The sequence below is a fragment of the Festucalex cinctus genome, chromosome 14, assembly GCF_051991245.1.
Source record: "Festucalex cinctus isolate MCC-2025b chromosome 14, RoL_Fcin_1.0, whole genome shotgun sequence".
Lineage (NCBI taxonomy): Eukaryota > Metazoa > Chordata > Actinopteri > Syngnathiformes > Syngnathidae > Festucalex > Festucalex cinctus.
In genome coordinates, this window is record NC_135424.1 from 16545913 (window position 1) to 16564262 (window position 18350).

The 18350-nt window shown below is 40.9% G+C and overlaps 1 protein-coding gene across 5 annotated transcripts in view; it reads left to right on the plus strand.

Moving 5' to 3' along the window:
* foxn2a (forkhead box N2a) overlaps positions 1–16065 on the plus strand; it is a 37893-nt gene extending 21828 nt beyond the window's left edge. For all 5 annotated transcript variants that reach the window (XM_077496408.1, XM_077496410.1, XM_077496411.1 and 2 more), the window contains exons 2-6: positions 4864–5441; positions 8273–8397; positions 8637–8686; positions 10391–10459; positions 11843–16065. In XM_077496408.1, coding sequence (XP_077352534.1) covers positions 4864–5441; positions 8273–8397; positions 8637–8686; positions 10391–10459; positions 11843–12273 — 1253 coding nt within the window. In that variant the 3' untranslated portion in view covers positions 12274–16065. The remainder of the gene's footprint in view (positions 1–4863; positions 5442–8272; positions 8398–8636; positions 8687–10390; positions 10460–11842) is intronic.
* Positions 16066–18350: the final 2285 nt, after the last annotated feature.

Genomic DNA, 18350 nt, shown 5'->3' on the forward strand with positions numbered 1-18350 from the left:
TAGAGTCAAAGTGCAGTCTGAAAGTATAAACTCAACGTCTTTGCCCAAATCAATCTTTCCTGTGTTACTTTTATTTGCCTGTGTGTCATTTACAGGCTTGGGTGTTTGCTACCATTGTGTAAACGTTTGGCTTCTTGTTGTGCATGTTCATTCGTTTGGTATAGAGCTGGCCTAACTGTGAGTGCTCTTTGAAAATGGACTTCCTCAACAGGCAGGAGGTGTTTCCTTCCCTCCTGTTTGTCTGTAACTGTGAGGTGAATACTGAGAGATTTGAAACATAACTGGAGCACCAAAAATAAAAATAAAAGCTTATTTGTACGATTTGATAGCAAGTTTGATTGCCACTGTTAGCAAGCTTGTTTTATTCACTCTACTTTTGTTAAAGTAGATTTTTATCCATTTAGAAGGTTTTTTTTAAATTAAATTTCAGCCCTCATATTGATTGTAGGCTTCATATTGATTGTTTTAATGCACACATAGCAGCATAACTTGTATACCAACTTTCCCTTCGTAGCATAGTCAAAAACATCACAGAGGGTTCAAATAACAGCCATTGGGGTTTTGCGACACACCTTTGTGTACTAAGAAGTGTAACTGGTTTGTGTCGACTGGTTTAGTTAGTGGCTGTGAGCAGGGTGTGGTTCAACAATGCATAAATTTAAGCCTCTGTTCTGAAATTATGTATTTCCTCCAAATCCTATGTCGGGTATAATGGGCAACTGTAAGTTACGATATGTATGCACTCAGTGGAACGTAGTTCGGTAGGTTGGCTGCTGCCTTTCCCGCCGCTCTTTGTCAGACAGGTTTTGTGGAGAACAGCACTAGACTGCTGGCCTCAGCAGTTTCCGCCTGTATTGATCTCCCCACATCAGCTCTCTCTTCGTGCACAGACATGAGCGCAGCCGCTTCCCTCGCCACACAGGCTGCCGTGGCAACTGATTCCTGAAAGTCAGATCCACTGCCTAAGATCATCGCTGACGCGGCCTTGGTCTACCGCTTACATTCTGCTGTACCTATGTGACACATTAATGGCTTGATCTGCCACTTACAGCGATCTGTGTGTCTGTGTCATTTTTGAATAGGCTAAGTGCTTAACAGGATAAAAGAGCAGTTTGAAAGGGGAAAAATTGCCTTGGCACCTGCTGTTTGTCCCTGCCTGTTTGCACATGAATATGATGCGGCTCATGGCGCGCAGGGTTATTTTAACTTGCAGATGAGCCATCAGGTCAGCGCCATTCCAGCTTTGGTGTATTTTCAACGATGAGCTGCAGTCAACTGGCAGGTCCATCTCATTGGCTCCACTCTTATAACATTAATCATTGGATTCTTACCTTATCTGAAGCTTTTTTTTATAAGAGTGAAGTGCAATCATGATAAATGCAGGGGTAATACTAATTGCTGCAGTAGTGTTAAAATTAAAACATTCCCTGTGGTTGGCTCACCATCCATTTTCCTTACAAAATTGCTCATATTCAAATGACAGGCCTCTTGGACAGACCAAGCTTTCTAAAGCACATGCTGCGGTCAGAACGAACACAAGCTGGGACTTTCTGCGTTTCCATATATACAGAGGTGAGCATTCTCTCAGTCTGTCACTGACGGACACCCGTTTTGCTGACGAATGCAAGAACCTCTCATAAAACTGACGGAAGTGAGTTTTCGCCCGTCCGTGTAATCAAGGAGCAGCACAAGCAGACACACAGCCAAATAAAGTTAAAAAAAAAAATGGAGCCTTCTTGTGCTTCATATTTAATCAGTGATCTGACTATTTAGCAAGGCCATGACTTCTTTTCCTCTCCAAGCAACAAAACTGGAACATGTATACAGAGCCTTGTCATCTATCACGTGTTTTTAATAAGATGAAGACAAAATGACTTCAGGCTTTAGTGAAACAAATGTCAACAGAATGCAGTCACAATTTTCATTCCGCGCCTGTGCTATTTAGTTGACTGTCACCTTAATGTCTGTCATTGTAATGTTTTGAGTAACAGTTATGACATGATCTGACTGGAAAGTGCAGTCTCAATCAGGGCATCATTGTTAATCTGCAAGCAGAATTATCAACTTTGTAGGTCCAGTTCCTTTAGTTTTAGAGTCTATTCTGGGATTTCTACATGTATCCTCAGGCCTCAGCCTCATTAGTTTTGTTAATAATGTGATGGTTGTGCAGCCTAGAGACTCACCTAGTTTGTCGGAAATGTTGTTCAGAGGAGTGAATGTTATCTTCCTCGTAGTCTTTATGCTTGGTATCCTCTATATTTTAAAATCAATTCAGAGTAGAAGCCTCATGTCAAGATATATTTGTTTTTGTCTTTTAGTCTCCAGAGTAGAGATTTTCTCGTAGCCTATATGGACAGTTCTTGTGGCCTCCTGACATGCTGTGGTGTGTCAAATACTGTATCTTGTTCTTCCTGTTTTTGTAAGAGTTGTGATTCACCCTGAGCTGATGAAAAATAAAAAGTTGAAAAGGGTACAGACTGCTGATAGTAAAGGAAATGCAATTCTGGACGCAGGACTAAATGAAATTAACAAACAAGCACTCAGTGTTGCATACCTCTAACAAGATTTAATATTTTCACCTGCGAAACTGTTCATTGAAGGCCAATTATCTTGGAATCTTACTCTCTAAAATGAGGTAGTTTCATCCTGATCCAAAATGTAATCAATTCTAGATGTAAGGAAGCAAAAAATACAGTATAGTTTGGAAGCTTGTTTTCACATTACTCTGGCGCGATAATCAATTAATCACTTCAGTTAACCATATTATGTAGCCATTGTGTGGAACTGATGAACCGACCATCCATCCATTTTCTTGACTGCTTATTCCTCACAAGGGTTGCGGGGGGTGCTGGAGCCTATCTCAGCTGGCTTTGGGCAGTAGGCGGGGTACACCCTGGACTGGTTGCCAGACAATCGCAGAAGTAGAGTCATGACATGAATCATTGTGCTGTGCCATGCGCCATCTCAGTGGCTGTTTTGTTTCCCCAATACGTGTTCATGCATCTCCTCACTGCACAAAACTCAGTCTCCCTACACCTCAAAGAAAAGGATCACTTTTTAACACTAGACTAACCAACCATGCATAATTCTTTTTAGTTCAATGTAACCACAAATAATAAAAACCCAACAACAAATAATGAGGTCAGCAAATGATTTCTCATCAAAGCTAAAGAGCATTCTTGGAAGTGTACACATCTTTATAAATAATACAGGTTGATGCATCATAAACTGTAAACAGTTGCAATTTGCACAAATAGAATCGATCAATCCCACGCTGATGAAACCCTAACCTCGACAGAGGTATCAAATCCACTGCAAGTACTCTGAAAGCCGGAATAACCCATGACTCAACCTAAGGAAAATTGGGATTGTCTGTTATATGTTCCTCCACCCCCATTGAGGGTTAAGTGGTAATTTAGTAAATGCACTAATGTCCCTCTCCTTCCCCTCCGTTTCTCACTGGCCGACGTTGACAAACTGATTTGTGTGTGTATGTTCATGCATGTGCGTGCATACACTCCCTCTCCCGTCTCGTTCTCTGGGAAAACACTTTCGTCTGACCCAATTCCTGCCTTGTCACATAAATGAAAAGATTCGCCGATCTGACAGATTATATGTCCCCTTACATGGCTACGTTGGTCCACATTCAATGCATCACACAACACCACACAGTGGCATCTGGTGTCCACACAGGTGCTGCAGCATTTAATGTACTGCTTATGCTGGAGACAGCCAACTTGGATTACTCATTTTCCTACTCTCGTTTGTGAGATTTCTGTTCTTAATTGAAAGGACGGCGTGGTTGTCATGGTGACACCCAAGACTTAAAGCTTGTTGTGAGCTGAGCCACAGAGTAATCTCTTTGTACACTTGGCCTCACCAGTGTACAATGCGCTTACTTGTATTTGTTGGGGGAATGCATTCAAACATACAGTAGATGTTAATATTAATGTAAGGCACAATAAGAATGACATTTTCAGGTCAGGCCAAGTTTCACATTATCAGTATAAATCAGTGGTTCTTAACCTTGTTGGAGTTACTGAACACCACCAGTTTTCTATGCGCAATCACATTTTTATTTTATTTTTTAAATTTTTTTTATTTATTTTATTTTTTTGCTGCTACTCTTGAAAAGTAATGAGACCTATCGCTTTCCTCTCAGCTGTTTTGACTTTTACACATCAAGCACTTTAACGGGAAATATGTCTACGTCTGTGCTTAGTTTTGCCAAGGCATTATACTGATATTGTGCTTTTGAGTAAAAACAGGTGGTTGCTTCTATACAAGAAGTGCCATCATCTCATTTAATGTACTTAACAGTAATTACATTAGCGTGTGAAATTTCCTATAGTTGTAAGAGAACAAAGCTCTTCAAGGACCGTACGTACACCACTTTGATCATCTCGCAAGTGACAAATTAGGACTTGATTCTTGATAATGTGGATCAGCCTGTAACGAGCCTTCCGCTGTACGGTGGAGGCAGTCATTTGATTCCAGCAGTCATTGGCGGGTTGCATGCTCATTTACACATAACGAGCAGCCAGGTCTTGCCTGAAATGAGGTGGGCGTCAATGAGTGGAGCCTTAAGTCCGCTCAGTTGCTTGAGAGGATCTCATTGAAAGTCCTTGGCTAAAGTCAAGAGCTGGCGAGCTAAGAGGCTCTCCATACTTGCATGGAGGAGAGGGGCACAGGCCTAGAAAACATTTAAGATGCAAAAGGAAGACCACAATATGCTTAGCTCAAAGGAAATCTTAAGAAAACAAATGTGTTGCAAACAATGCTGACATAATTCCAACTTTAACAACTGTATTTCTGACTGATCATGTATAACCAATTTGATATAAATCTCCTCTTTTTCTACAGACCTCTTTGATTTAATGGGTCCAATCATTGGGATGTCACCAGACAAGAAAACGGAAATTCCGGGTATGCAAGAGGAGCGGACATGGCTCCGAGGTGTTTGTGGAGTTGGAACGCTGCCCGAGGCGGAGTGCGCTTCTAGTCCCCTTGCGACCAGCGTGGATCGAACTGGAGCTACTGAAGATGAAGAACTCACCAACCTCAACTGGCTCCATGAGAACCTGCTGCAGAACTTCACGTTAGGAGGTCCTGAAGCTCAACCCAGTGGCAGCCCCCTCTTTGACATCGAAGGAGACTACGGATCCAACCAGGGAACTTCATCTTCGTCCACAGCCTCAACACACAGTAGGGGTCGAGAACGGGACTCGTTGAAGTCCAAACCCCCTTTTTCGTTTTCGCTCCTCATCTACATGGCCATTGAGCAGTCACCTAGCAAATCTTTGCCTGTCAAAGAAATCTATGGCTGGATTCTTGAGCACTTCCCTTACTTTTCCAATGCTCCCACTGGATGGAAGAACTCCGTGCGTCACAATCTCTCCCTGAATAAATGCTTCCGCAAGGTCGAAAGGAATTTAGGAAAGGTATGTCATTAAGATGCTTCCTCATTCTACACACTGACAAATTAGTACAGTCGAGTTTTATCTCATTATTTAGGGGTGGCGTGGCTCAGTGGTAGAATGGTCGATTAATATAAGAGATCGTCTCCCATTAGTATAAGTGATTCATGGCTAAATCTAAAAGCATCCATCCATCCATTTTCTTGACCGCTTATTCCTCACAAGGGTCGCGGGGGGTGCTGGCGCCTATCTCAGCTGGTTCTGGGCAGTAGGCGGGGGACACTCTGGACTAGTTGCCAGCCAATCGCAGGGCACACAGAGACGAACAACCATCCACACTCACAAGCACACCTAGGGACAATTCGGAGCACCCAATTAACCTGCTATGCATGTCTTTGGAATGTGGGAGGAGACCGGAGTACCCGGAAGAAGACCCACGCGGGCACGGGGAGAACATGCAAACTCCACCCAGGAAGGCTGGAGCCTGGACTCGAACTGGAGTCCTCAGAACTGGGAGGCAGACGTGCTAACCACTCGGACACCGTGTCGCCAATCTAAAAGCACTTTCTTTGTAATCTTTCTAATATAACAAGAAGTATAGTGGTTGAACCTGGAATACAATGTCCATGCTCACAAGTAGAATATTTGCTCATACACAGTGATGCCCCAATTTGTGACAGAAACCGTTTTCTGCCGGCCCACGTAGAGGCACAATGATTGCCATATTGAGCTTCAGTATGAGTTTGGACTTGTGACCGGTAGAGCCCGTGGTGCCAGGACTGTGCCTGGCTAGACCGTGATATTTTTCCACCACAGGAGGGGATAGGGGGAGGTTAGCGCTCTGCGAGTAGCAACATGGTGTAGAGCAAGTCACTCAGCATGCAGGTGCACAGTGTGAGCACTTCGTCTGCTGACAGACCAGCGCCAGTTTCACATGACACTGGCTGGTGGTTTCCGTTGCCATGGAGACATTTCCTTCTTCCTGCATCAGGGACGGGCTGGTAATGTGAGTCAAGGTTATTTTCCACCCTCCCTCGCTTGCTCCTTTAGACTGGGCAACAATACACCACCATCAGATAATGTGACGGTTAACACACTCCCGCACACATCACCAGCAGACAGATTCATTGTTTATATTGGAGCAGTTTGTACAACATGTGGAGGAACTTTGTTAAATTGGTGGTCTTCACCAGGAGAAATACCGAAATGACACAATCTTTTATTTATAAATGTGTGTGTGTGTATATATATATATATATATATATATATATATATATATATATATATATATATATATATATATATATATATATATAGTTCTTTTTATTCTGTTTTTCATGAGGTAGTGCAGTAAATGCAGATTAATAATGTTGCAATTTCTATCGGGAGACAGTTGGCCTAAAAATAATTTATATCTATTCAATATGACTCATAACAAGCAAGATAAACAAACCATGTGTAGCAAAGAAGTCTGTGTTGATAGAGGTTTGCTGTTGTTACTTAAAATGATGCCAGCCAAACAATGAAAAAAACATTTCTACATTGTGTTTTCTGTCATATGTCAACCAAATCACTGTGGCATGACTGATAGTTTTAAGGCCTAGATACACAAATCCAACGTCGGGAGTCGGACAGTGTTGGGCCAATGGCATGAGTCGTCTGATCAGTGGGGAAAAAAAATGTCCCGGTTCATTTTGCGCATCGTCACCCTGATGTACCCTCCGCATTTGAACGTACAATGTCTGTCTGGACAGAAGAACGGGAAGATGACTTTGTCTCTTTGGTTCAAGACAGACCGGCATTGTATGATATTACTAGGGATGTAACGATGACGGCAATATCGTGATATTAAAACTGCAACAATATATCATCATCGTCATGTCACAATATTAAAAGCAGCACATCAGGTTGATTTCCATTCATGCAGTTCTACCACCCTCTGGTGGCTAGTGTTTTTTTTGTTTTTTTTAGTGCAGTTTAATTTTCACAAGGCATGTTTTGGCCCTTCTATGTTTAAAATCCACTGGATGGATAGATGGATGGATGGATGGATGGTCAGATGAAGGGGTACGTAATATGCTTGTGAATTGAGTCAATATTTAGAGGAACTCAATGTGTGCTTGCGTTAGCAAGTCCCTCAATATTAAGTGTTATATTGTTTATATGCATTGCTGTTATGTACAAAAGCACAATATTGTGGGGGGTTTAGTATGAGCTGGGATTTTTTTTTTTTTTTTTTTTTACAATATTGTGACTTGTTTGTATTGCCAACATCCCCACAATTTAATTATCGTGAATTATTGTGACCATCATATCGTGATATTGTAACATGATGATTATGATTATATCCCTAGATATTACAGTTAAAAGGTTTGCCAACAAAGGTATGAAAGCTAAACTATGGCATGACATGGGGACGCTACTGGATATAGAAGGTAGGATTTACTTTTATACAATACTGTGCAAAAAGTTGAAGGGTTTCATTCACGTGGGAGGACATCATGCGAGAAAAAGTAACCGGTATGTTTACATTTTTATATCGCGGTTGCCTTTAGGAATAATGACTACCGCCGCTGATGATATGGAGGGGAATTACTTTGCATGCATGCGCTGAAGGTACGTAATAGACGGGGTCGGTGCGGTGTGTATTTACGTTATTTTTCCATGCGACGTGCTGACGTCGGATTGGTGTATCTAGGCCTTAACACTTTCAAAAACTCGCAGGTTAAATATTTTAGGTGCGCTCTTAGGAATTAATTGTGTTGTTTTGATGGAGGATTTCATTTATTAAAACAAAGAAAAATAAAGGATGGATGGATTCTTTATATTCTCAACATATTTTTCTCTCATTACAGGCCAATGGAAAAGGTTCTCTGTGGTGCGTGGACCCAGAATACCGCCCCAACTTGATTCAAGCCCTTAAGAAGCAGCACTTTCCCGCCGCGCATGCCTTCTATACACCGCCCGCCTCCCCGCCCAGGTGACCCTTATTCTTTCACCACAGTAAATTGTGACAGGATGTGACGATGCAGGAAATTGTTCTCAGGCCATCAAGTCAGAACATCATTTTGAGTTAAATGGCCTTAGTTCTTAGAAATTGAAGATGCTTTTATGGTGTCATTTTGATGGGTTCTAGTAGTTCTTTAAACACACTTTTTAAATTCAAGTAAGATACTTTATGGTTCTTGTTTTTTTCTTTTTTTTAAATCTCTCCTGCAGTGCCTCCTCACCCCCTCGCCATCTCTTTCTGCAAGGTTGCTCATTTAAAGGTGAGGCAGAGCTCTCGGTCTTTCTATGCTCACATGCTTTACAGCTTTGTGCTTCTGTTGTAGTGCGCTTGTGAATGTATCGCAATTGTGGCGCTTTTGTGCATTTCAGTCACAGAACATCCAGCACCCCCCCCCCCCCCCCCATCACCGCAATTCTTAGTTTGATTTATTACTTTCAAGTCATTGATGCCTCATGTGGTCCATTCGATGCCTCAGCTTTAGCTCCCCACTCTCTCTGCCTCTTAGATTTGTAACCTTGACAACAGGCAGAGGTTCCACTGGTGCTGAGTGTGGAGCACTCAATCTTGCTGTAATCATTAATAATTTAGAGCCCCAGAAGTGAGCCATGAGGCTTTTAGACACTTTGTCAGGTCTGAGAAGATGGGATACATTCTGCCTATCAGTGGCATGAAGTTATCCTCTGCTTTGTTTTGATGAATCTTTGTTTTGTCCAGTCTATTCCTTAGGCATATTTTGGGTCACCTTAGCCATCAAGTAGTACACTTAAGCTCATCTTGCAACAGTACTGTTTGGAATAGATACATCGTGGTATGGCTTGCAGTTCCACCATTAGGTGGGCAGGTGGGATAGCAATGACTTCATCAGCTATGTAAATCTCGCAGAAATAAACAAGCAAACTAAGATTAACAGTGAGGACATTCAGCATTTTGTATTTTCCTTGGTGTCGTATTGCTGCTGGCAGTAGTGTAGTGGTCCCTGGAGAAGTGGGTATAGTCTACTTTTTCAATTTATTAATTTCTTTAGTCAAGAAAAAATTCCTGTTTTAGAAACGGGACATATAACAAAAATCTGTCATTTGTACTTGCTCACAATAATAAAATTATCATGACTTGATTATGAGCCGTTTGCTGTTGTTAATGGTAACACAAGCAGCTTTAATTATTGTAAAATGTATTTATCACAATACAGTATAAATAGTGAATAATCAACAAAAATAATGAGAAACGATCACTATTAGAAGACTTCAATAATGTTTTAGGCCGAATCTTGAAGTATTTGTCCCCATTGCTGTACCTTAACTGACTTTAAAAGCAACTCCCATCCTATTTACTAACTAATTCATGTAGTTTAGTGTGAAATCGTTAGTGCCCACCCCATGGATCAAACTCACACCATGAGCAAGTCTTCAGTGCAAAATGCTTCCATTGAGCTAAAACTCCAGGCCGTCATCACAGCTCTGGACACTATTTGAAGGATTATTTTCCTCCGCATGGTGCACCCTACTCTGCCTCTGATTGGTTCAACAGACCTCATGCCTAAAGTTAGCCAATCTAATCAGCGAAGGCAGGGGATACCAGCCAATTAGAGGCAGAGGAAGGTGGGCCATGGCTTCACCATCTGTGAGTAAAAAATTGGTAATCTGGCTCGTATATATTACTGAACTGTGCATATTGGGGGGGATTTAGAAGTGGGTATACACAATGCTAACTGAAACGCTGTTGGTAGGAAGAAGACTTTAAAAATGACTACTCTGTTGCGCAGCAACTGACTGCAGGGGGTTGTTTTACTTGTTACCCTTATAGGAGGGTGCTAAAAAGTGGTACCATACAGTTCAATTACTTATCAATCAAGATATTTTGTGGCACAAACAGGGCTTGAGTAATGATTACGCGACAGAAGCGCCCTGCTGTCATACTCTCACACCTTAGGACTGACCACCCTGCATGTTCTCTCCTCTTCCAGAGTCTGATATTGATGCTGCCACTGCCATGATGCTCTTAAACTCTGCCCCAGGGCACCACGTTGACCCATGTAAGAGAATCCAACAGCAACCACGCACATAGCATCCATCCCATTGCTTAAGTGTTTTTTTTTATTTGTCTGCTGATTCATTTGGGCACCTCCCTCATCTGTGTTCATAATGTAATTTTAAACATTTGATTAATTCAACCAGAGGACTTGGTACATGGTTAATAATAGATTCTTGGAAAAACACTTAATTCATTGCTGTCAATATTATTAAAGGGATACTTGACTCATTGGGCCTTTTTCATCAGCAAAAAGTTAATATTTTGTCCAGAATTAATTTGGTAACACAATTATTTCCTTAAAATACAAATTTTCCCTTTGCTGTCAACTGAAGATGACATCACCTGTGCTGAGTTTGCTGACCAAACCCAGAAAACAGGTGATTCATGATTGGTTGTTACTTCCTCAACACAGGTGATGTCATCTTCAGTTGACAGTAAGGGGAAAAATTCTTTTTTAAAGTTATTATTTATTCAAGAAAAATAAAAAAGTTATCCAATTCATTCTGGATGAAATATTAACCTTTTACTGCTGAAAATGGCTCAATGAGTCAAGCATCCCTTTCATACTATTAGAATTTGGCATGTGCATAATAATTGACTATTTGATCATTACAGGGCAAGTCAACCCAAAAAGATTCTTGCCAATAATGTTCTATGCAGCCCCACGAGTCTAAATATGGCATTCTGACTAGTATTGTGTTAGTGGAATATGAATTAAGCAGCAAAATCCACCTGTTTTTATCCATCTCAAGGGGCGGCCATTTTGCCACTTGCTGTCGACTGAAGATGACATCACAGTTGCTCAGGGCTCAGGTAACAACCAATCACACCTCAATTTCGGAAAACAGGTGAGCTGTGATTGGTCGTTGCCTGATTCTGCACAACTGTGATGTCATCTTCAGTCGACAGCAAGTGGCAAAATGGCCTCCCCCTGAGAAGGATGAAAATGGCTGGATTTTGCTGTATAACTCATATTCCTCAAATGTCATGTTTAGACTAGTGAGGTCACATAACATGTTATTGTCAAGAAATGTTTAAGGTTGACTTCCCCTGTAAGAAATTTGTTGATTTCTGATTTAATTGGGCAAAATGGAGAGCACTACGTGTCAAGGTGCTGTTTTGGCCTCAGTTAATTTGCGGTCTAAAGAACAATATGACATCAGCTATGGGATGTTGAGCTACATCCATAAAGACCTCCACTATGACACCATTGCCCAGGGCGGCATTATTGTGCTCAATCTGTCCCATATCTGATCACAGAACGAGACTCAAATGCACATTCCTGTTTCGAATGTATATTTCAGTAAGCTCGAAGCAACTTTTAAACTGTTGTTTTTCACTTGGTGTCGTACTTATCACTCTTTGCTACATCTGCTCCTGGCAGGCAATTCTGACAGCCCACTGGACCTCTCCAGACCCGACTCAGTCCTAGTGAGCAGCGATCCAAAGCAGGACCACAACTACAGCAGCGTCGCCCTGCAGCGCTGCTCCTCCCGGTCTTCCTCGTCCTCCCTGTCCTCCTTAGATGAAGGTGGTTGCGACCGCAGGCAGTCCCGCCGCGCCGGCAGTGAGGGCTTCCACAGCGACGAGGACTCCGACCTCTGGGATGAGAGAGGCGCCAACCAAACGCAGCGCCGCCCGTCGGCCTTCAAATGGCCTGCTGGCAAAAGGCCGCGGCGCGAGCGCGAGGTCAAGCCAGAGCTGGATGAGGAGCTTAAAGAGGCCGCCGGTTCCTTGCTGCACCTCGCTGGTATACGCAGCTGCACGGAGGGCTCCAAACGCAATGTCAAGAGCACAAAACTTAACAGGAAATAAAGATACTCCGGACCCTGTGAACCCTCACCTGATAACCCCCCCTCAACCCTACAGTTGTATCTCCCAGTGTGCCTCCTTCTCCTTATCTCATCTCATATATTGGCCATTTTGAGCCTCTCTTTCGTTGTTTATTTGGGATATCTCTGTCCAACGAATCAAATGGCAATAGTATTGTTCACACAGGAGAACAAAGCCATAAAGAGACTTTTGCAACTCGGGGGCAGTCACAGCATACGGGGGGGTGTCTGGGCTATGGAGAACCGGATCCAAAATGACCTGCCTGCTTCTATCGAAATAGACGATTGGTGACTCAAGATGTTCTTTTTCCTCTGAAAAATGGGAAAGGTTTTTCTAACTCAAAGCGTTGCATGCTTCCTCCTCAAACTTGTATCCTCTTCCAAGTGATTCTATGTATGAAGCCAATGAGTGCATGTTTGTAACAGACAAAATCTAACCTCCTGGTGTTACAAGTTTTCCCTATTTTGTGCTAAAAAAAAAAAAATGCACAGTTTTAAAATGTGCTCTACACCTCCTCTTGTGAGAGATGCAATAATGAATCCACAACCTTAACTTTTTCACATCATTTAATATTGTGACTTTTTCCACCCCATAGATGCTCGCTAAGCTGCAATTAAAGGGATGCTTGACTCATTGAGCCATTTTCAGCAGCAAATGTAATATTTTGTCCAGAATGAATTTGGTAACTTCATTATTTTCATGTACAATTAATATGTTTAAAAACTAATTTTCCCACTTTCTGTCGAGTGAATATGACATCACCTGTGCTGAGGAAGTAGGTAACGACCAATCATGGCACAGTTTGCTGACCAAACCCAGACAACAGGTGATCCATGATTGTTACCTACTTCCTCAGCACAGGTGATGTCATCTTCAGTCGAAAGCAAGTGGAAAAATTTGTTTTTAAAGTTATTAATTATGCAAAATAATAAATAATGACGTTATCAAATTAATTCTGGACAAAATATTAACTTTTTACTGCTGAAAATGGCTCAATGAGTCAAGTATCCATTTAAACGAATGAATGAAATCGCGTTATTGTCTTGTTATGCCATAAACGTAAGGATAAGCAAAATGGGGGATAGTATTTACTCAGCCACTGCCAAATTTTACTTGCGAACTTTGCCACTCCGCTTTGCTCTTTTGGTCTTTCAATGTGCGTCAAATGAACATCTGCCTCTGCACTGTGCAGGATTTCCTCTATAGCTTTTACTTGTTTTTGTAGTCTGCATTTGCTTCAGTCCAAACCGAAGGTGAGACAAGAGTGTTACTCTTCTCATTTGGGGGGAAAAAAGTAGCCATGCTGCTGAACTCATTGCGTACTGACCTGTGTAAAGGGGGTGGTAAATAACCACTGTTTTTTGCAACATTTTTTGCAGTTAATTCCTTATCAAAGTCTGTTGCAAGATCTGTCTTATTTGGGGGAGAATTGAAGTAGAGCTTGTTCAAAGCATGATAAACGTGATAGTACAGTTGCACATAACTGGAATCCTTATGAAGATGTGCGCGAGTCTCGTGATTGGCCCTCACTTCCGGTCGGCCACTTGTGTTCCTCTCGCTGCTCTTCCTCCTTAAAACAAAATAAGGAAGTACAAAACCCCCCTCAAGCTGTGAAATGCCGTGTTTACTGTCAGCCGATTACTTTCGGCTCACTGGGCGGTTGCAAGCCATATTTCACATTTGGGTTTTCAAATCAAAAGTACTTCACAATATGAGGAAAAGAGAATCGTATCTCATCCCGTATGATGAAAAAAAAAAAGTGCCACGGTGTGTGGCTGCAAGTATAGCCTGCATTGTCAGTGCCAAACATTGAATGTGCCACTGATGTTAAACTGTGAGGGGCCATGGTCACTATGTTTCCCTGTTGCCACAATATAGTTATAGATAGTCATGACTTGATGTCCCAGTTTTGGGAACCCTGTTAACAGGAAATGTGAGCGGACTCTGGGCAGTGTAGTGACGCAACCAATCCTTTGGTTAATTTCGGCCACTTTATGATTAGATCTGGTCTCAGCATAATAAGCTGCAGACGTACGGTAATTCTTGCATACACTGGTCTTATTTTGCTGTGAAAGAAGAACAAATTGATTGTTCATGAATCGTTACCTTATTTATAATATTAATTTATCAGGTGGAAACGCCATCAAACACTGGTCATCTGAAAGGAATGACGAGGCACATTTAATTTTTTTTTCACTTGAAAAGTATTTTGTCTTGCTCTGCTTTGATTTTGCAGCAATACACCCTACTTTCCCTTTTGTGTTGTATTAAGTATTTTTGCCAATTGTCCATTGAGCGGGTGTTTTAATTTTATTTTTGAAATTTAACTATGACTGCCAGATTTTCTTTGCTTTTTGTTAGCCTGGATAGAAAAGGTTTATCAAAATTCATACAGAACCCTTCTTTTGCTGCCAAATTGTACAACTGGGGTGGTGCAAAATGTCGCATGTCCCTCTTGTGCTGTTGAATTTCTGATTTAATCATTTTACGTTTTGTCTTCATGTGTATGTTCATGTTAACTTGAGCTAACTACAGAAAACTACTGCCACTCATCAGTCATGCTTCCAAGAATTGTGAATGATTGCGATTGTCACTGGAAATTGGAGCAGACTGACCCGTGGAGTCTCCAGGGTGCTTGTGTAGTTGCAGACCCGCAGTTCATTTTGATCAGGAGTGGGGATCCAGTCCGCAGAGCAATTAAGGCCTCAGAGAAACATTTGTTGGATGTTTTTTTTTTTTTTTTTAAGGTAAAGAGACCCCCCCCCCCCCTTTTTTTTTTTTTGTATTTTTATCTTTTATTTTATTGTTATAGGGAAAGTCATCCCCATTTTTTATTTTGTTAGTTTTACAATAATATGTTGTATGTACCCCCCGCTAGTCTAAACACTGCATTCTAATGAATAACTTGTTTGTGGAATAAGAATTAAGCAGCAAAAGCCACCTGTTTTGATCCATCTCAGGGGGGCGGTCATTTTGCCACTTTCTGTCAACTGAAAATGACGTCACAATCAGTTGCTCAGGAAACAACCAATCATAGTTAAGCATCAGAAAAGAGGTGAGCTGTGATTGGTCGTTACCTGAGCCCTTTTGCACTGTGATGTAATTTTCAGTTGACAGCAAAATGGCCGTCTCTCCTATTGCAGCGCCTGTTCCGCAAACGCATATAATCAGAATACTTTGTTTGACTATTGGAGAAGCATAGAACACATTATCATAAAGAACATTTTGGGGTTGACTTCCCTTTTAAGATTCATTTTATTCAACAATTTGATATGGCCTTCAGCGGTTATTATGAACACTGAATTGGCTCCTGAATGCAAAATGGTTCCCCACCCCGATAAAGAGTTCTCACTCATTCTTTCTGTAGCACTTGTCAAAGGAAGATTCTGTTGCTCTGAGTGAAACAACACAAAACAGGCAGAACTGCCACAAGAATTAATGCCATACATGACAGCAGTTGCTTTGTTGTTTGTCAGCTTTCATTGAATATCGGTCATGTGGTTCTCCGAATTAATGTTGCAGCTCCTGTATGGGTATGATTAAGTTGTATTGGTTTAAAAAAAAAAAAAAAGAAAGAAAAGAAAGTAAGTAAAAAAAAAAACTGCCAGCCCAGTATCTGTTTGTCTGCCATGTCTTTCAGACCAACACATTTTGTTTTTTGTATGCTAACCTCTGTTGATAAAATGTTTATAAGATTTATTTTCGCCAAAGAATATGCAATTGCATTATATATGGTATTACAAAACTATTAATAAAAACCTGTTCTTCTTAGCACAGTGAGCGCTTGTTTATTGTGGTGCAGCACCAGTGTGTTAATAGTCTGTACTTGCTACATTTCTGATCAACGTTGCCACCTGCTGTGAACGCACTAGCACTCGTATAAGCTAATCATAGTCCATTATTCAACTATAACTACCCATTCATGTGGCAGCCTTCTCAGTTTTGACATTAGCATGTCACAGCTGGAAAATATTTCCCAGCAAGTCTGGCTGTTTTAGTCGTGTTTTGACTGCACAATCTGTGATCAGCACCACGTGTGTGACTCCTCCGCCACACACTGCCCCCTTCTTCCTACTTGTCTTTTTCACTCTTCCAACATGGCAGGCTGCCAGAATTGCACCTCACATTAACGTGTGCCGCGCCGGAGATGTCTACATCATCATATGTCCTAAACGCACTCTTTGCTCTAAGTTAATTTGTCGTAGAGGATTGACGGATGAGCACAAGTGTTGACCCTGAACGAGAGCTTGTGTGACCAGCCTCGGGCCCGTTGGCGCTGCACTATTGTTCAATAGAGTCCTGTGTGCGGACTGGAAGTGGGGAGGTGGGGGCTTCTCCCTACTGACTGCCTCAATTCAGCTGGAAATCAGAGCAGCATCACCCCCCCACCCCACACCCACCCTTCCCACATGGCCTTAGCAACCACGCCACGCCGACAGTTGCCAGGCAACCAGACAATGCTGGAGCCACTGGCTGCAGTGTGTGTGAGTTTTCCACGTACAAACGTGGCAAAGGATGCTTCTTATGTTGGTGAAGAATATTCACTTCGTTATGTAAATAGTTATGAAGCATCCGATGAGATTTAAATTGTACGACTGAATATGTAGTGATTATATGAAGAGATTACCGCGTTGTGGATTAGGGGAAATGAATCGTCGAGGATTTGAGCCGTGTTGGCTGCATTAGCATCATGCCATTTTATTTCTAGTCAAAATGAGGTCATGTAATTATTAGATTATCTTTCAATGATCAACAACACCTTCCATCCTAAAATTCTTCATTTGAAATATTAATCCATTACACTAAATTAAAAAGCATTAGGTAAATATATATATATATATATATATATATATATATATATATATATATATATATATATATATATATATATATATATAACGGTTTCTTTTGCTCCTCTTTATACTCTCTTATGCCAATTTAATCAAATGAAATAACTACACTTTATAAACAAATTGACTCCATTAAATGTGAACTTTTTTTGGGAAAAAATATAGAGTAGACTCACTCAATTTTCTGTCATTTTTTAAAAGTTTTATTTCCAATTGCAGTTATTGCACACTTTTCCTGATTCACCAGCGCATTCATCACCAACTTCTATTTCCAAAATGGCAGCGCCCATGAAACCAGGGTTCACCACTCCCGCAAAAAAATTAAAAAAATGAGGTTCAGCGATAGACAGCCGACTCAGAAAGTAGTGCTTTAGTTTGAGCTTGGGTGTACTGCATCTAAATAAGTTCATGTTTTTTCCTAATCATCGTTCATGAATGGAATTTGACAAGTTATTATCAATTTTGGGGGGAAGAGATTCTGCACAGACATTCGTCCAAAATAATAATTTTAAATTCTAAAAATTCCTTTTAGCAAGAAAAATGAAGTAGACAAACTTTAGTTGCACTTTAGCGGGTCACATATGTTATACATTTGGGAAGAAAATATTAAATATTGTCAAGAGGTGGATTTGAAATCTTTCCTTATACTGATGTGATCATTTTATGGCTACAAATGAACATCACCAGAATATTTCTGTCACTGCATGCGTGCAAGCTCTTCCTATAAATATAAACAGTACATGCTTGCTCATAAGTAAAGTTCTCCTTGACTGCTCAGTGGTGGAAGTAAAAATCTTTTTGAATTACATTCAATGCTTGTGCAGTATTCATTTGTCATTTTATTCATATATCTATGCCAGTGACATAGCCTAAGTAGTGACATACAGAACAATTAAATGCTCTTCCATTATATGGCACAAGATACATGTGTTACCTGTTGCCATTTATATTCCAGAATAATACCTTAATTTGTGTTCAGCTAAGCCAGACTTGTGCTAAAAAGGAAGAAACAAATAAAACTTATTGAACTGCAAAGAAAAAATACGACTTTGAGAAATATAATTTAAATCGATTGGGGAAATAATCTTGATAGTAAAATTGATGTATTTTTTTTTCTGGTTTGCAATTTGAGAATTTTTTTTTTTTTTTTTTTTTTTTTTTTTGCAATTTGAGAATTTGTTTTGGCTATCGCCTCATTCCTCCAACCGC